The sequence below is a fragment of the Thamnophis sirtalis genome, unplaced genomic scaffold (assembly GCF_051295495.1).
Source record: "Thamnophis sirtalis isolate CommonGarterSnake01/CBP01778 unplaced genomic scaffold, rThaSir2_p1.2 scaffold_3, whole genome shotgun sequence".
In the NCBI taxonomy this organism is placed as follows: domain Eukaryota; kingdom Metazoa; phylum Chordata; class Lepidosauria; order Squamata; family Natricidae; genus Thamnophis; species Thamnophis sirtalis.
The window spans coordinates 122247084-122266126 of NW_028261383.1; the positions used below are offsets into that span (position 1 = coordinate 122247084).

Consider the following 19043-nt stretch of genomic DNA (forward strand, 5'->3'; position numbering starts at 1 on the left):
TTTTGAAACCCACCACTGGTGCATGCTATCGCACATGTGCAGGTGCCCACTCATCTGCACATGCGCAAGCGATCCTCCCACCTGCGTATGCACAAGCGACCTACGGGAGTGGGGGGAATTTTCGCCCTCCACAGACTCCAGAGGCTTTCCTGAAATGAACTTCTGGTTTGCCCGTTGGGCCATTTTTCATCCTTTCCAGACTTCAGGAAAGCCTCCGGAGCCCAGAGAGGGCGAAAAACAGGCTCAACTGGAAGTTTGTTCTCGAATTGCCGGTTGGGTCATTGGGCCTGTTTTTCACCCTCTCTAGGGTCCAGGGGCTTTCCTGAAGCCTGGGGAGGGCGAAAACGGCCTCCTCCAGCCCTCCAGAAGGCCAAAAATCATCTGGCACACACCGGAGCTGAGGGCTGCCATGCCAGCAAATATGGCTCCGCGTGCCACAGGTTTGCCATCATGGGGCCAGGGCCTGACACATTCCTGGCAACTATTCTAAACTACAACACCTACACACACACACCAGAGGTGGTTATTCAGCAGGTTCTGACCAGTTCTGGAGAACCGGTAGTGGAAATTGTGAGTAGTTTGGAGAACCGGTAAACACCGCCTCTGACTGGCCCCGTCCCCATCTATTCTCTGCCTCCCGAGTCCCAGCTGATTGGGAGGGAATGGGGATTTTGCAGTAACCTTCCCCTGGAGTGGGGAGGACATGGAGATTTTACAGTATCCTTCCCCTACTATGCCCACCAAGTCATGCCCACTGTGCCGTGCCATGCCCACCAGGCCATGCCCACAGAACCGGTAGTAAAACATTTTGAACCCCACCACTGACACACCCACCCACCAAAAAAACCTTACTTACAATCTAGTTCCAGACTGCACATATACATACTCATAGTCACAAGTGCATTTGGGTAATTTGGGCATTTGGGAACCTTTAAGTGAGATGGGAGATTAAATAGATCAAGGACTACCTGTAGTTAGTTAACACTAAAAGTGTAAGTAAGATAACACCTATAAGATATTTTTAGGTTGGCATTCAAAATTTATTAATCAGTGCTGTACACTAAAATCAAAATAAAGACAGCTTTCCCAGTATTATGCGTATCTCCTACTATTTTTAGAATTCTGAAATATGTATTAAAGAAGTTATATTCAACATAGTATGAGGTATTTTCAAGAAAATAAACACAGACTTTTGGCTCCTCGTTTACTTTCTATATTATGGATTATCCATTTTTCATGTTTAGTTGCTTGGATAATATACACTATTGCTGTACTCTCCCACTGAATTAGAAATTACTTCATTATCAACTTTTGAACGAAACATTGGTTCAAATAAAACTATATATCCCACAAAAATGTTGGTGACAACGTTGAAGAAGAATATACTTTGATTCAGATTTACAGACAGCAGAATATTACCCATGCATCAGCCTGGAAAGCATTCTTTAAATCATGTCCCTCATTTTTTATGTATTTCTCCTTTTCTAGTTCATAATAAGTAATATTTGTTGTTTTATTAATTCACCAGATAAACACTTCCCAGTATTCACTCAGAAAAATTCATTAAATACTATTTTCAAATATCTTACTTTGCTCTGACTTTAAAAAATGACTTTATTCACTAAATATTTGCAAAAATATTTTAACATTAGTTTAATTCTAATCCCCACATTATTTTAGTGTAGCGGTAAACATCTATTCTCAATTTTGTGGTCAAAGTACTGGAAATAATTGATTTATATTCTAATAGGAAAAAAAGAAGAGAATTGCTAAAAAATGCTCAAACTAGCAAGTAATTGCACTTTTCACATACAGGAAAGCCAATGATCAATATTTAACAATCCTGATTTCAATAAAGTTGCTACATATGCAAGTTAAAATCAAGAGGCAGACAACAGAGATCATAATGTTAACGTCCCATAGATAATGAAAAAGACATATTTTTGGTTTAATTAATTACACAAAAGCTTTTGATCTTTGACATTTCATTTAAAAAATGAATAGGAAGGCACAGTTAGAACAGAAGCCATTTAATGAGATGGGAGAAGAGTGCACCAAGGCTCTAAAATATACGAAATACTGGACTAAAAGAAGTAGAGACCGGAAATAAAATTGCTGAGAAATATGAAACAACCTCACATATTGTGATACCATTTTGATGGCTACAAACAACACACACACACACACACACACACACACACACACACACACACACACACACAGTTTCCTGAAAATAAGATCTCCCCGGATAATAAGCCCAATCAGGCTTTTGAGAGCATGGGCTAAAATATGCCCTCCCTGAAAATATTGCAACACAGCAACAGCCATGAGGTGACCATGCTCGCCACCTCCTGCACCTCAAACATAATAAGACCTCCCCAAAAATAAGGCCAAGTGCTTGTTTCGGGGGTCAAAAGAAAATAAAACCCTGTCGGGGAAACAAGAGTGTCTGTCTCTGTCTCTCTATGTTTGTGTGTGTGTGTGTGTGTGTATACTGTACACACACACACACATAATTTTGAGGGGTCTTTGTTGTTCTCTGACCTTTTTGTAGCAATAGCAATAGCAGTAGACTTATATACCGCTTCATAGGCCTTTCAGGCCTCTCTAAGCGGTTTACAGAGAGTCAGCATATTGCCCCCAACAATCTGGGTCCTCATTTTACCCACCTCGGAAGGATGGAAGGCTGAGTCAACCCTGAGCCGGTGAGATTTGAACCGCTGACCTGCTGATCTAGCAGTAGCCTGCAGTGCTGCATTTAACCACTGCGCCACCTTGGCTCTTGACCTTGTTTTCTTCAAGATGTTTCCATTACCCAAAGTAGGTAACACCATCAGTGCTAGTAAGGAGTGGTTTGCTGTTAGATTACATATTCTAATAGCTTGCCCTGTCAGTGTTGGTGAGGGTGGTTTTATAGCAATAGCAATAAGACTTATATACCACTTCATAGGGCTTTCAGCCCTCTCTAAGCGGTTTAGAGAGTCAGCATATTGCCCCCAACAATCCGGGTCCTCATTTTACCCACCTCGGAAGGATGGAAGGCTGAGTCAACCTTGAGCCGGTGAGATTTGAACAGCCGAACTGCAAAACTGCAGTCAGCTGAAGTAGCCTGCATTGCTGCATTTAACCACTGCGCCATTGATTGGGCTCTTGGCTTTTTAGGTAGTTTCTTGTTTGGAGTATTGTTTTCCTGATTACTGGTCTGATGTCAATCTTGGAGTTAATCTATGCTGATCTAGGTTCTGATTGCTGGTGGTGCTTGGGTCTTTTTGACTGATTATCTCTTTTGCAGTCTCTTGTTGATGTCTATGTGTCTACTGATGGCTAATTTGTCAGAGTGGCCGGCTTCTAGAATTTCCCCGGCATTTTTGGACATAGCTTGGTCTAGGACAGTGATGGCGAACCTATGACACGCGTGTCAGTGCTGACACGCGTAGCCATTTGGGGTGACACGCACAGGATTTCATGCGATTCATCCTCGGCTCCTGCACGGCCGCCGAGGATGAAAGAATCTGTGCTGGAGGAACGGGGGGGCGGGATGTGTGATCTCCCCCGCCCACACTCACTTACTGTATCGCCGCCGCCCCTTTCTGAGCGCAGGGGCTGCTGGTAAGGCGTGCGTGCCATGCGCACACACGTCATCAGCGCGGCGAGGGAGGACCCGCAGGAGAGGAGCGCGGGAACAGTGCGCGCCTCTCTCCAGTCAGGCCGGCACAGAGAGTCTACTCCTGGTTAGTTAAAGAATTCACCCTCCCCCTCACTTATCTCAGTTCACGGCAGGGCTGTGGAGTCTGCTGCTTCCAGCTCCACGTCCTCATCAACATGCCGCTCGCGTCACTAGGAATATTCATAGCAGGGGCGGGCTGGAGCGTCATGTTGATGAGGACGTGGAGCTGGAAGCAGCCGACTCCACAGCCCTGGTTCACGGCACCCCAAACAAGTTCAATAATATCAAGGGCAACATACGAAATCGACTGATGAACAAATTAGTTACTAAGCAGGTATGTTAAATAATTTGTTTTTGGTTTATTAAATACAATTATATATTGCAATTATACATTTTTGTAGTTTAAACTATAAATTGCGCAAAATTATGTTTTTGTCGAAGTGACACACAACGCGAGTTATGCTCGATTTTTTGCCGATTTTTGACACACCACGCCAAAAAGGTTGCCCATCACTGGTCTAGGATGATCACATTTTCCCAATTGAAACTATGTTTAAGTTTGTCTATATGTTGTGAAATTAGAGAGTTTTCATCATGTCTTCTGACTGCCAGTTGGTGTTCATGGATGCGTTCTGCCAATCTTCTGCCTGTTTTTCCCGAATGCCATCACTCTGCTAAACAAATAATTCCCTCACCACTGTCAAAGTATTCACTAAGGTGCATTACTATTACTATTAGTTTTCTTATACTTTCTATCCCCATCTCCTCCCACTTATGACTGCATGACTGTAACTTTGTTGCTTGTATCCTTACCATTTATATTGATATTGTTTCCTGATTGCTTATTTGTACCCTATGACTTTCATTAAGTGTTGTACTTTATGACTCTTGACGAATGTATCTTGACTTTTTATGTACAAAGAGCATATGCATCAAAGACAAACTCCCTGTGTGTCCAATAAAGAATTCTTCTCTATTCTATTGTTTGTCCTACATAGCAGTTGTTGCAGTCATTACATTGTATGTTGTAGATGGCTCCTGTTTTTTTCTCTGAGGTTGCTGGGGTTTTTTGTTTGCTTTGGATGTTTTGAAGGGCTTTAGTTGGCTTGTGTGCTAACTCTAATTCCATGTAGTTGTACCAGTAGTAGTCTGTTAGTCGTGACCTTTGTCTCTCGAACGCAGATGGAGATCAGGACAAGATTCAGCAGTCCATCTGCATTTGAAAGACAAAGTCACTCTTTCCAAGACAGCAAAATTCATATTTTGGATAGACAGGATCATTGGTTCCAGGGGTAAAAGAGGCCATTTATGTTGCTAATGCCCCACAGCAAAGAACAGGAGATTAAGAGGAGAAACTATCTTCCAGGCTATGCAAACAAATCAAGATGGCAAGAAATATTTCATACATCAAGCCTGTTGAATAAAAAGCTCAACAAAACAATTCTTTTGGGGGATGGAAAACCACCATGAGAGCAAACTGTTTTGTATCTCACCTAGAAAACAAAAGTCAGTTTGCTATCTTTTTATATCTCGAAAAACATTGCATAGTACCGTACTTATCTTTGGAATAGTGCAAAATACTTTACAACACAAAGTCCTTTTTTTACTCATTTTAAATAAATTTCCCTGACCCACAGAGGGAGGCCTGATAAAATGGGCTTTGAAAATCTCAATATAGTGCTGCTACTACTGTGGTTATTGTTTCATTTTCCTACGCCTCATTTCCTTCAACAATCAGAATCGCTGCCCTAAACTGCAAGAGCGTCCAACTAACTACTCTAAGTTGAGACAAATACCGTCCTTGAAAAGACAGCCTCCCCCTCCCTCCGCCGACCCGGCTCTCATTCAGCGCGAAGACACAGCAAAGAAAGCAGCCTTCACCCGCCCCTCTCAGCCACCCCTCCCCCCCTTGGCCTCGCGCTTCCATCTTCGCTCGCTTCTTTTCGCCCCTGAGGCACGTTACGTGCGCGCTCCCGCGTATTATTAGTCAGCTTCCTCGCAGTCTTGGCCGCCATTTTAAACACTAAACGTCTTGTCTTTTAACAAGCGTATACGACGCCAAACACTTAACGGTTTGTTAAAATCGATAGGCCGACTAAATTATAAGGAGCAAAGACGGTTATACCTTTTCCAGAATTGTTCTTTGGAATGGGAATTAACGCTCTGCACCCTTCCGCGTGAAAAGCCTAAACAATCGCTTCCGGGTTTCCGCACTAAGGGGCAGATGAGCTTTCGCAGTCGATAAAAAATTATTTTCCTCATTTTCTGTTTGGATGGATGTCAGTTGCCCTCACCACTGCCTTTTAATATCCTCTTCTCCCTTTGGAGCAACAAAAATCGAATTTAAATTCGAATGACTTAGCGTACAACGGAGGGGCGCGGGTAGAATCGAGAACTGCTTCCGGGCCATCGGCGGCCATTTTGTGGCGCTTAAATACTTGACGAAGGGCGGTACCTCGTTCACTTGCTCGTGGCAGCGGTCGGAGATGGTGGTCTGCAAGTGAGCTGTGGTCTGCAACGCCGACGGCGAAGCGGTATTAACGCGAGCCCACCACGGCAACCATCTCTATAACCTTTAGAGATAGTTTGGCCGCTGCGATTTTTTCCGTATTTTTGCGCCCAGCAACATGAGTTACGGGCGTCCGCCTCCAGACGTAGAAGGCATGACCTCCCTGAAGGTGGACAACCTGACATACCGTACTTCTCCGGACACACTCCGCCGCGTCTTCGAGAAGTACGGCCGCGTGGGGGATGTCTATATCCCCCGCGATCGCTACACCAAGGAGAGTCGCGGATTCGCTTTCGTGCGTTTCCACGACAAGCGCGACGCGGAGGACGCAATGGACGCCATGGACGGAGCTGTGCTCGATGGCCGCGAATTGCGGGTGCAGATGGCCCGTTACGGCCGGCCTCCGGATTCGCACCACAGCCGCCGTGGCCCCCCTCCCCGCCGGTATGGAAGCGGCGGTTATGGACGTCGCAGCAGAAGGTGAGATTGGGAGGTGGAGGAAGGCCTATCGGCCGGTCTTACTAGAAAAGTAATTAAATGGGATATGTGTATAAGGGAGAGGCAGAAAAAAGGCCCGGGCTAATTCGTTAGCGTACTAGTTGGAGGGGGGAGGGAGGTCGGCGGGAAAGGGAGCCACGTGATCCTGAATGGGCGGCGGGTGGCCTCTCAGCCGTTGGCTCGGAGATAGCGTGTTCGACTTCCTGGATGTTTTCCAACCGCCCGTCTCTTTCTCTCTTCCACTCAGTCCCAGGAGGCGGCGTCGGAGCCGATCCCGAAGCAGGAGCAGATCCCGATCTCGCAGCAGATCGCGCTACAGCCGTTCCAAATCGAGGTCCCGCACGCGGTCCCGCTCTCGTTCCACTTCGAAGTCCAGATCGGCCAGGAGGTCGAAGTCCAAGTCTTCCTCGGTGTCCAGATCTCGTTCCCGTTCAAGATCCAGGTCCAAATCCAGAAGTCCTCCACCTATCTCGAAGAGGGAATCGAAGTCGAGGTCCCGTTCTAAGAGCCCTCCTAAATCTCCTGAAGAGGAAGGTGCTGTGTCATCTTAAGAAAAACGGTAAAGTATCATGTCTTCTCCTGAACTTGCATGCTTTATTGTAGGAAATTAGTAGGCACTGGGACCTTAAGCATTCTGGATAAGAAAATGGGGCATGATCATTTCTGAAAAGGGTGTTTTAATTTACAGCTAATAAAAGGCATCTTCATGTTTTGTTGCAATTAATAGCTTGCTTTTTAATATCTATTGTTTGAGACGCAACCTATTTCTGAATTGACTATTTTCTTACTGTTCTTATCCAACATCTGCATTTTCCCCTTTAAAGCTGCGGTCTCCTGTTTGCTTAAAGAATATTGGCCAGTATTGCAGATTTTAACTGATTTGGCTGATCCTCCAGGGACCAGTTTCTGTGGGCGTGTATTGGAGCAGGTTTGTCTTTAAATGTTAAAGATACACTATCCTGTTAAAAATCTGTTCTATGGATACAGTTCTCAAGAGCAGCAAACACTTTTAGAAGTGAAATGCTTGGTACAATTGTGGGTTTATAAGAATATGCTGGGTGGGAAAATGGATAGTGTGTCTTTAACCTCCCTCAAATTGTTTAGTCCTGTTGTTTTTTCAAATGGTGGCCTAGAATGTTAAGGATAATGACTAATAACACATCAAAAGTTTTGAATATGGATAAAAGCATAATTAATAAACAGTTTGGATTAGGGGTGGTTGTTGATAAACAACGTGGTGTGATTAGTGAAGAGATCTGACAAATTTTCCAAACTCTCATGATGGCTATATTGGTATCAATGCAATAGTGGGAGGGAGATATTGCACTTGCTTGGAAACATATTTAAAACATCAATACAAGTAGGTATTTAAAAGTATCCATGAACAATATAATGTATACAAGGGATCTCTAAGCATTATCTTTTTCAAATTTAGATACCGCAAATGGATGAGAAATCTACATAAAGGATGCCTTTTGGAGGAGAAATGATCATCTGAATTGCCAGTCCTTTGGAGAGACTCCTGCACAAGCAACAGGCTGTTGAAAAGGTTATTTTGTAACACTTTGTCTAACTTTTTACTTTATGTTTTTGAGCCTCAAATGGCAGACTTTTACTTTTATGTGCCATTTTGTTGCTATTATTCAAATTTCTTGTAATTTAGTGATGTGAACGACTACAGATTTCATTATTGGCTTGGATATTTGAGGTAAAAACTTCATTTTTGTTCATATAGTGCTGACTTGTTTGCAAATTAAACTGATAATTAACATGCAGCCTCAAGTTTAATATTAAATATGCAGCTATAGTATGCTGAAAAGCTTTATGCTGTCCAGATGTTCAATTCTTGCCTTTGTTCTCCCAATTTTGAATTTTTAAAATTCAAGCACATATGCAAATACTTCAAGTCAAACATTAAACTTTACAGCTGACAAATTAATTTGAAAGATTTGTTTTTATCAGACAAAATTCTAATCTCTTCTCTTATGTATTTTTGTGCACTAGGCGCAGTTGTGTAGCAGTTGAGTAATGCTGGTTAGCTGTTAAGGTGGCGTGTTGCAGTGCAGAGTGCTTGGCTGTTTCCTGTTTTCTCCTGATTGCTCCTGTAAAGATGCCTTGTCGTGCAGAAACAAATGGCTGTCCAGTTAATTGTAATTGCCTGACAACTGCACTTCCAGTCACCCGGGCCTTGCATTAAAATAATGGAGCATACAGTGAGCACATCTAGCCGGTGATATACACACCTTATTTTTCCAGAATGGTAAATTAGACCATCTACATATGTGAACTTGCATATGAAAATGTAATGTTAAACCATTTGATTCATTCCTTTTAAGTACTGATTTGGAGTATCTCTTAAAAACATTCTGTATTATAACCACTGTGTCTGTAGTTTAATAAAAGCAACACTTTTTTGGTGTTCAGGTTTTTTTTTTAAACTGATGGTTTGAGTCAGTTTTGTCTGTTAGACTAGGACAGATCATACTAGTTTGCAATTTAAGTAAAATTCATCCAGCAAATTCATTCCTATAAGTCCTAATTAATGGGACTTAACTCCTAGATAACAAATATTGTTTTTAAAACATTGTAGGCTCAAGTCACATTTTTGGTATTCCTGTGAAATGTGTATATATCCTTAATTCAAAGGAAACATGCAGCAGAAATTAGTGTCGGCATGAACAATGAATAAAATTACTTTTAAAAAATGCTGAGAATAAACTGATTTGTATGCAATGGTGATCAGGCAATATGAAACTATCAAATAAGCAATGATACATTTTCATTAAAATCCATAAGGAATGTTTCTATGTTTTCAGTCCTTTATTTTTTTTTACTCATAACCATCATTTGAATAGTGTGCATCCCTGGAAGAGAAGATCCTGCAAGTTGTTCCTTGTTGGCTTCAAATGACTGCAATGGCACATATGTGCTTTTCATCTCCCATTTATGTAGTAATCCTTCAATAGACCAGTTGGCACTGGGGAAAAAAGCAAATTTTAAAAGCTTTGGGACAAGGTTGGATTGCCAATAGCATTCAGAAACTGAACATTCTTAAAAATTAATAGTGAGCAACTTGAGACATTTTGAATGAAGTTTTAGTGCCAAAGTACATAAATATAAAATCAATGGGAGAATAAGTAACTATATACCTTCTGACTTGGTAAGTAGTCCAAAATTGGGCATGAGGGTTCCTTTCCATTAAAAAGTGCACTGTACTTACAACATCTTCAAAGTCTTAAAGAAAACCAAATGTTAACAATTATTTTGCTATGATTAGAAATAATTAAATTATACATTACTTTTACATTTCTTCAGTCCTGTGATTTCTGACTTAACAGTATTTTATTGTAGTCAACTTTGCAGTTAGTTTTCCTTATCAACGCTTTTAACACTTATTACCCTGAACTAAAAGTGCATTCAAAAGGGATTTTCAAATGCATGTCAGTTTGAAAATGTATATTTGGGACAATGCTGTTTTTTAATTACAAAGCTTTTACAGTCTATCTGTAAAATAACGGACCTGAAAGTACCATCATAAACAAGCACTTTTTAAAAAATTATCCGGTAACTGTTGATCATTGAAATAAGGGATTAATCCCTGATGTCTGCCAGATATTTATTTACTTTTACCATCTTAACTCCAGCATAGTCAAGAGATAATAAAATGGCATTTTCCATCATCTTTCTATGGCTTTAGAAACTAGTTTGGTGTCATGATAAAAGTGTTGAATTAAAGTATTTGAAATAATTCACTTGAAGGTCCCTCTTTGGCTCATTGCGGTATTGAAGCCAGATGGACTATTGTGGGATAAATTGAGGAAAGTATGTGCATACTATATAACTAAAAGCAGAGTAAATGAGTTGGCTTCCCAAAATTGGAATTTCAAGTAATCACAATTGCCAAATTTTACGACTAACAGGACACATAATTTATGCTGTAAATCTTTGAATAAAAAACTAATTGGGAGCTTTAACTGAGCACAAAGATTTGTAATAAAATCTTTTCATTCTTTTAGAATTGCATACCATTTTAAAGTAGAGCTATTTGTTTCCCATTAGTTCAGATGTTGGAATAAGTAGGATTTACAAAATCTTGGGTTTGCAAAAAAAACCCACACATTTTTTCTTTGCCATTATTCACATACTTAGAATAGTTCCAAAAATGAATATTAAGAGAGACTACTTGCCTTCTGGTTCAAAAAATACATCAGCTCCCAAAATAATGTCAACTGGGGCTAAAGTCAATAGACAGGGTGATATGTGACCCCAGGTAAGTCCTATGACACATATCCCAGAGAGATTATTCATCTGGCAGCTTCTTCGGCAGTTGTCCAAACACTCAGAGAACTCTGCATTATCGGATAATATTACTTCTGCTCCACATTTTGCTGCCACTATTCCAGGTAGGCTCACACCTGCTCCAATCTGAACAGAATAAAACCTAATTTGTGACAGCCATTGTGATACAAAACATTCATAGAATATTCAAATTCCCCACCCACCTTCATTTGTTAGAATTAACAACTACCAAGTTATTGATACTTTTTATCAAAAGGTTTGCATTCTAAAATAAATGTAAGCAACCAGAAACAATAGCCTGCTGATGAATAAGTGTCAAATTGCTTTATTAAAAAAAACGGGATAGAAAATGCAAATTCGTATTTGATACCTAGATTAATCTATCCAAGCCATGAATGGTATCTGAGCAGAGAGGAATGTGGAAATTAAGTGGATTAACTCCATGGTTGAGATGGACACTCCCAATTTCATGTATAAATAATCAACAGCCACAATATTTGGTCTGTTCTAAAATATCAGAAATTACAAATTTGAGGCACATTTTAATATTTTCAGATTACCATGTTTTGAACTTTGCCTGCTACTATAGAAAGTGATAGCTGGACAACAGAAATTGATTTTCCGTGACTTAATTGCATTGGATAGTAATTTGTTTTGAATTAATATTGTAGATTGGAAAAGTGGCTTAAAAACAACTTGATTCCAATCATAGAACACAAAATGAAGTGCGATCTTATTTTGAAACGTATAAAAGTTTTGTATACTTATATACAGGTATGGTATATGTAGGATACTGTATTGTTTCTTACAGTGATACACAAAAATATCCATTTGCTTAAACCCGTTTCAGAGTTACAATTGTTGAGCTTAATTAAACTGAATATTTCATTTGGCCGAGTTTGATTACACACAAAAAAAAATTGTCTCTGGTACTGAAGCACTCTATATGCAAAGTAATATAATAATACCAATAAAAGGGAGAGAAGTGATGGCATAAGGGGAAAAACCTGTCTTGTATAGTTGTTTTGGCATACATTGCCCTGTAGCACTCCAAGGGAAGAAGTTGAAACAAGTGACTTCCCCAGCCTATAGTCAAGCATTTTGGGCTGTTAGCAACTGGCTTGCATTTATGAAGGATGCAGCATCTTGTTGGTCACAAGATCATAACAGTTGCAATGTCTTGTGGTCATGTTTGCAACTTCTGGCAAGCAAAATCAATGGAGGAAGCCATATTTTCTTAATAACCCTATAATTCACTTAACTATGGTGATTCGCTTAACAATGGCCGTAAAAATGATTGTAAAATCAGGTTTGGTCAGGCAATGATTCGCTTAATAACCGCTTTGTATAGTGACTGAAATTGTGGTCCCAGTTATGTAAATTGACGACTTCCTATATATACACACCCACAAATGACTAAAATATATTCTATGAGATTTCAGTAACACAAAAAGTATCTGGTCTTTTTGCAGAATTTTGGCTTGCCTAAAATAGTGTTCAAATTCATAACAAATTTGATGCAATTTCCCAGTGCAACTGGGAAACTGGTCCTCATAAAGTGACTGTCTCATACAGTAATCATTGTTACAACAGCAATAACAACTTTGCTTTTAGGAAATTTACAGATCTGTAAAACAAAGGAAAGTAGAACTGCAGTTTCACTTAGTGACTGCTTTGCTTACTAACCATGTTCCATTTGTGGATGCTAAACAAGGATTACCTGTAGTAAATTGTTTGCATCATATATTTCAGTGTAAATAAAAGAATGTTAAAATTGATGAATAATCATTACATATGATTTTCATCTGCACCATTCACATTTTATTTATCTAATTTACAATCCTAATCTCTGCTCCCTCCGGAAAAAAAAAGATTTGTGGGTGAATGTACAATATTCATTCCAAATTAATCCAACTGAACTTTTTTTCTTCCCTGTTTAAGGCTCTAATTCCATCATATCTGAATGAAAATAATGCAACATTTACCTCTAGTATTCTTTTGCCACAGACAAGTCTTCTATGAAACCAGATATACTGGGCCAAAACCACCGCACAAGGCCAAACATACATACCATACTGAGGATCAAGAACCTAAAAAAAGTTTATATTGCAAAATAAGATAGCATTAAAAGAATTTCAAAGATATTTAATAATATATTTATTATTAAATAAATATATTATTAATATATTTTAAAGATATTTAATAATATACATATATATATATTATTTGCGCTGATAAATAAATAAAGGGAGACTAGTATAGATCTATTTCAAGCTATTTAGCTCTCATCAGCTAGCCATACCCTTACTGGGAATTGAGCCTATGCTGTATTGCCTCTTAGGCAGATGTGTTAACCACTGAGCTACAGAGCTCGACTCCTTATCAGCCAAGCCAGGGTGAAAGGTAGATATTTAAAGTCACAACCCCTGTTATGCCCAAATATGGGAGGAAGATCACTACTTCCATTCTCTGTCCTTCGGCTTGTCACAAGAGACCATCCAGACAGAAACCCAATATTTTATTTCAAGCTATTTAGCTCTCATCAGCTAGCCAAACCCTTACTGGGAATTGAGCCTGTGCTGTATTGCCTCTTAGGCAGAATATTTGGGCATACCAGGGGTTGTGACTTTAAATATATACCTTTTACCCTGGCTTGGCTGATAAGGAGTCGAGCTCTGTACTCAGTGATTAACACAAAATATTGGGTTTCTGTCTGGATGGTCTCTTGTGACAAGCCGAAGGACAGAGAATGGAAGTAGTGATCTTCCTCCCATATTTGAGCATACCAGGGGTTGTGACTTTAAATATATACCTTTCACCCTGGCTTGGCTGATAAGGAGTCGAGCTCTGTAGCTCAGTGGTTAACACATCTGCCTAAGAGGCAATACAGCACAGGCTCAATTCCCAGTAAGGGTATGGCTAGCTGATGAGAGCTAAATAGCTTGAAATACATCTATACTAGTCTCCCTTTATTTATTTATCAGCACAAATATAACAAATGTAACAAAAAGGCAACAGTAAAAAAATATTGGGTTTCTGTCTGGATGGTCTCTTGTGACGAGCCGAAGGACAGAGAATGGAAGTAGTGATCTTCCTCCCATATTTGGGCATACCAGGGGTTGTGACTTTAAATATATATATATACATATATACATATATACATATACATATACATACATTACATACATACATACATACATACATACATACATACATACATACATACATACATATACATATACATATACATATACATATACATATACATATACATATACATATACATATACATATATATATATATATATATATATATATATATATATATATATCCTGTTTTCTTGGTCTTTAAGTAGTTTGTAAAATACTTCTATTAATACTCTTCTACAATGTGCTAGAACTGCATACAAATCACAGAAGCTGAAATCCACAATATATTTGGGATAATGAATATGCTGTATATTTTCTGTTAGATTTCTATAGAAGAAAATATTCATTAGAACATATGCATTTTGTAATTTTTCAGGCTCAATTGTGACTATGCACCTACATATGTAAGTACAATGAAATGAAATAAAATCCAGCATGTGAGCCTACTAAAAAATGCAGACAGATGTAATTCCTCCTTCAAATCTTAGTGAATGGTTACAGGTTCACCCAGAAAGGACAGCAAAGTTACTGTTTTGTCTGTCTGTTGGTGTGTGTATTGTCTAACAATTGACAAAGTAAAGAAATTTACACTAAACTTCTTAACCACTTCTACTTAGAATCAAACAACTATATCTGTCTGCCTAATCTTGCTCAAGGCATACAAACACAGAATATGTCTATGTTAGATTTGATTTAGTTTAGGAGAATAACATGTAGTTAGGGAATGCCTGTTTTAATACAAATTGTGGAACTGACAAATTGCAGAGGTCAACTTAATTAGTTTAAATATATTTACTGAGATAAGCCTTCTGCTCTCAGTGCTTACAGCTAATTTCAAAAGAAAAAAGGCAATAATGATTACAGAAACATCTGTTATATTCAGGGATTAATCTATAAAGTCAGGAAGTCAAATTATAAAGCATTTAAGAGAGCAACAGAGATGCATTATTTCCTGCACACAAACTTGCATGTGTTTTCTATCTTGTAAATTCAAATGTCAAAATGTTGTGAAGATTTAAGTCAATTAGGCATATTACTGAAATATGACATGCTTGTGTACACAAAAATACAACTGAGCGTTAAGTATTTTTAAATCTAAGAAACTGTTGTATCCATTACCAAAAACATTCTTCATTCATTGATTTGTTGATTAGTAATTCACAAATAAAGGCTATTAAGATAAGCCCTGGAATCACTTCAGGATTTATCAGATCACTAACCACTGATAAACATGGGGAAACGATCAGTATATACCAAATGTAACTTTGAAATACTCTGGTAACATGTGGCTAAATAAATCTGCAACCCTAAATGATCACTTGAAAATGTGCCTCATTGCATTCTAAAAGCTTTACATTGAAGAAATATGCAGGGTACCATACTAACTCTGTTGTCAGATTTGTTTTTGAAATATAATAGTCCTTACCTTTTTAAATTTGTCATTTCACTTGCAGAAATAAACAATTTAAGTTTAAATTTAAACTTCATCAAACTAGTTTGAAAAACCAAAACCTTACTGGAACATGAACTCACTTTAGAAAAGTTGTTGGGTGAAAACCAAAAGAAACCATGCCTATCAAACTATCTTAACCCAATTTTCAGTACAGCATCTGTACTTAGAAAAAAAAAAGTATTTCAGAGGAGGAGCCAATGTCGCAACGAGATAGTTGTGTGGTCTCAATGCTCTGAGACCACAGCCAATACTTTTGCCACTGGGTGGTCCAAGCGAACCTAAACCGTCCCGAAGAGATGGTGAACAGGAAGAATACGTCTTGCTGATCTCGAGGACATCGCAAAATCCTTGAAAGCAGCAAGAGAGGTTCTTCAATCCGGTGACAAAAAATCCAGCCAAAGGCTGACAAAGTGGAAGGGTACGGAAGAGAAAGTGTTTCCTGCTGGTGAGGAATTTTTATTGTTTTAAAAAAGAGTCTGCCTATTAAACTCAAAAACCAATTTAAATTAAAGAATAGAAGAATCAAGCGGCGGAATTGAATTTGGAATGGTTTTACACAGTGGTTATCTTACTTTTTAAATGTAATTTACATGGATCGAATCTATGCAAACCTTTTAAAACGGATGGATTAAGTTTTCTCCTACCTTCTCTTTGTGACTCTGTAATTTACAGGCTAAAGTTTTCCTCTTTTATTGCTGTGGGTATTTTTCTAATTCATTTAAAGATTGGACCTCTTTTTCTAATTTGATATACAAAAAAGATACAAAAAGAAACTCTTTAATAGTGTCTCTGCTGGGGGGGGGGTTGGGAGGTATTGTTGATCAGAGTTTTGTGTATTCAAAACGGAAATCTTTTTTCCCCCTCTTCTTTCATGGATTGCTTTGATTTGGTGCCTCAAGGCTTTACTGTTTGGCTGCAGACTGATAAGAACGCACAGATGTCCCTTTGAAGTTTGACCAGAGAGGAGAGCAGCATTCTTTGTGAATCTATGCTTTAATTTTGTTGATCTTTCAGGATACAGTAGTTGTGTTTGTCAGAATGACACAATCCCAAGGAAAAATAGAGTTCTTGACTTTGCAAGATATACTTTCAGAACTACAGAAATTATGAAATATAGAAGAGAAAAAACTGGAATATCTAGAGCACATAACAATGATGAAAAAATTGAAAATGTTCATCAAATGCAAAACAGGGTGCTTGAAACTCAAAACAACTGAAGTGGAAAATGAATATAAAGAGATTAAACCTGCTGATATCTATGGTAATTGGTTGTTCCTGAAAATGGAAAGAATGGAATACAGAAAGAGGAATTAAATGGAGAGAAAATCTATCACAAAGGTCAAGATATAGAAGAAGATAAAATTAAAGAACCTATGGACTTAAAGAAATTCCACTAGCAAAAGTTTTGATAACACTGCTGACAATCAAAGACAAACTGAATAAGGAAACAGAAAGAGGGCATCAAGATTATATGAGAGATCTTATAAGCAAGGAGTTGCTAAGAGAAGTCCATACAAAGCTGATCAAGAAGATGACTAGAGGATTGGTACCACAAATGGCAGAAGATATGAGATTGTTTTGTTATTGGATACAGGTTGATAGATGGAAGAATATAACTTGAAACTAGTTAAACTTAGTGAAACTTAGTAATAATAGATATAATTAAATAATTGATGATGATAATAATGTATACAATGTGTTGTGTTATGATAAGTAATAATTGGATATGAATATTGCATGGTACTCATAAAAGGAAGATTAGAAATCCTTTTGGATTAGATATAAAAGTTAATAAAAAAAGGATTAAGTTATATACAGTTAAGTTTTGATTATTAGGGGGGAAATGTTACAATACAGGATATAGTCAAATAAAGGAGGGATAATGATGACAACCTATATAAATATATGAGTATAATATAAGGAAAGTAGATGAAAATTGCCAACAGCGATTTGGAAAGGAGGATTAGAAAAGTCTATTATTAAATATTATGAATGTTTAGCTAGAATAGGACATAAGGATTCAATGTTATTGGAGGACTTTAGAAATATTAAATGAAATGCCAGTATGTAGTTATGTATTAAATTTTGGTATATTTTATGATGGACGTTTAAATAATTATAGTCAAATAAAAATGGAGGTATAAGGGTAACATGTATAAATGTTTGAGTTAAAATACTTGAGTTAATATGAATTATGCTTGATGACTGTGGAAGAGATGCACGAAAACCTTTTGTAACCAACTGATACACTTTCTACAGTATGTAAAGAATGTGTTGTGTTTGTTTTGAAAATAAAAAAAATAGTTTTTTTTTAAAAGTATTTCAAAATTAGTCGAGCAATTTCTGTGAAATGCAAAGCTATGAGATTATCTTCCAAGGTCCTTAAATTGAAACCTCTGATTCTCATTCAGAAGGTAAGAACTCTGGTAGGTGGATCATGCCAAATCCAATCTACATATCGGCTGACTACTTGACAAACCATAATCACAAAAATGGTACCTCAGGAATCAGCACCACCAACTCCCGGGGCCGGTCATCCCCGTCTCCGTTTTTCTGATCTTTTCCAAACCGGTATTCCTTCACAGACAAGTTGGACGCTATCTCGCACATGCCGGGTTTATCGATATGGCTCGATTGGCCATCCGCAGTCAGGCTCTTCCAGCATGTCTCCGGGCGAGGCAGCCAATCATGTCCATTTCTAAGAAGGGGGGAAATTATGAAAACCCAGCCGATAAGAATGGCACTTAACAGCTACCTCCCTTTCCCAGGTTTTCTTTTGTTTTCTCTTGCTGTTTTTACTTCTTTCCCGCTGAAGACAGACGGTTTATTCTTGCAGGCTAACTGATCCTATGGAGAAATGCTAATAGAGCTTAATTTCGCTGGTTTCACTCGAACTTTCCCGGAAGGATTTGAGACTCTTTACAGAGCAATCCATTGCAGCCACTTGGGGAGTTATTGCATTTAGCGTAATGTGAGTGTCATATAGTCCTTTAAGGATTGAAGTCCCTTTAGACCAATAAACAGTTAAAAAAAAATTCTACACCGATATCGAGAATCAAACTGCACCTCCCTATGAATGAGCTTCCCTGTGCAGTTTGGAAACCACCGTCCTTCAGCGTGGGCGGAATAAACTCCAATATGACAGTCAAGGTGCTGTTTATGGACACAGCAGTTTGGGATTAAATCTCGCGGGAACAGAGTAGGATTTCTAAATTAAGATTCCTAGGAAAGTGAATGGAAATCTCATTGCCTGAAAGAGTCGTGCTTCCGCCCAAGTGCAGCCGCTGCAACAATCCGATCCTCGCTTCAGCGTTTTATTCCCCCCCGCCCGCGGCTCTTTACTGGGCCTTCCTGGCCTATAAAAACCACCCTCCCACCCACCTTGCAAATCAACGCCGCTTAATTCCGCGCCTTGCTAAGAGCGCATTCCCCCCCCCCGCCCTCCGCGTTGCGCAACAGCGACGCCT

General features: G+C 38.8%; 3 protein-coding genes and 1 long non-coding RNA gene across 13 annotated transcripts in view; 2 read left to right on the forward strand and 2 right to left on the reverse strand.

Moving 5' to 3' along the window:
• MFSD11 (major facilitator superfamily domain containing 11) overlaps positions 1-5927 on the reverse strand; it is a 28189-nt gene extending 22262 nt beyond the window's left edge. The window contains exon 1 of one of the 3 annotated variants that reach the window (XM_014059242.2): positions 5793-5927. The gene's annotated coding sequence lies outside the window, so the exon portion shown is untranslated. The remainder of the gene's footprint in view (positions 1-5792) is intronic. The other 2 variants (XM_014059243.2, XM_087709866.1) reach the window with 2 other exon arrangements.
• A 185-nt stretch (positions 5928-6112) lies between these two features.
• SRSF2 (serine and arginine rich splicing factor 2) lies at positions 6113-9477 on the forward strand. Of its 5 annotated transcripts, none has more exons than XR_015696000.1 (4): positions 6113-6656; positions 6922-7233; positions 7499-7602; positions 8110-9477. XR_015696000.1 is itself a non-coding variant. In XM_087709870.1 (3 exons), the coding sequence occupies exons 1-2, from the start codon at positions 6295-6297 to the stop codon at positions 7223-7225; spliced, it is 666 nt and encodes a 221-aa protein (XP_087565996.1). In that variant the 5' UTR covers positions 6113-6294; the 3' UTR covers positions 7226-7233; positions 7499-9477. The 5 variants fall into 5 exon arrangements, 2 of the variants coding, with proteins under 2 accessions (XP_087565996.1, XP_013914716.1); XR_015696001.1 differs by having other exon boundaries at positions 6114-6656; positions 6922-7602; positions 8110-8223; positions 8679-9477; XR_001313117.2 differs by lacking the exon at positions 7499-7602 and having other exon boundaries at positions 6116-6656; positions 8110-8223; positions 8679-9477.
• Positions 9478-9485: 8 nt separating this feature from the next.
• On the reverse strand, positions 9486-19040 carry METTL23 (methyltransferase 23, arginine). Of its 4 annotated transcripts, none has more exons than XM_014059238.2 (6): positions 18958-19040; positions 18076-18274; positions 12959-13063; positions 10862-11099; positions 9824-9908; positions 9486-9651 (listed from the first exon to the last, which is right to left on the reverse strand). In XM_014059238.2, the coding sequence occupies exons 2-6, from the start codon at positions 18184-18186 to the stop codon at positions 9495-9497; spliced, it is 696 nt and encodes a 231-aa protein (XP_013914713.2). In that variant the 5' UTR covers positions 18187-18274; positions 18958-19040; the 3' UTR covers positions 9486-9494. The 4 variants fall into 4 exon arrangements, with proteins under 4 accessions (XP_013914713.2, XP_087565993.1, XP_087565995.1 ...); XM_087709867.1 differs by lacking the exon at positions 18958-19040 and adding an exon at positions 18827-18950; XM_087709869.1 differs by lacking the exons at positions 12959-13063; positions 18958-19040 and adding an exon at positions 18827-18950.
• Positions 14284-17886, forward strand: LOC148048152 (uncharacterized). The gene is made up of 2 exons (XR_015696002.1): positions 14284-16021; positions 16476-17886. It is a non-coding gene; the product is annotated as an uncharacterized LOC148048152 (long non-coding RNA).
• Positions 19041-19043: the final 3 nt, after the last annotated feature.

Coding starts and splice junctions, on each gene's coding strand:
- SRSF2 (XM_087709870.1), top strand. CDS start 6,295: ATGAGTTACGGGCGTCCGCCTCCAGACGTAGAAGGCATGACCTCCCTG. Junction 6,657..6,921: donor TATGGACGTCGCAGCAGAAG/GTGAGATTGGGA, acceptor TCTTCCACTCAG/TCCCAGGAGGCGGCGTCGGA.
- METTL23 (XM_014059238.2), bottom strand. CDS start 18,186: ATGTGCGAGATAGCGTCCAACTTGTCTGTGAAGGAATACCGGTTTGGA. Junction 11,100..12,958: donor GTGGCAAAAGAATACTAGAG/GTAAATGTTGCA, acceptor TATTCTGTTCAG/ATTGGAGCAGGTGTGAGCCT. Junction 9,652..9,823: donor ACTACTTACCAAGTCAGAAG/GTATATAGTTAC, acceptor TTTTTTCCCCAG/TGCCAACTGGTCTATTGAAG.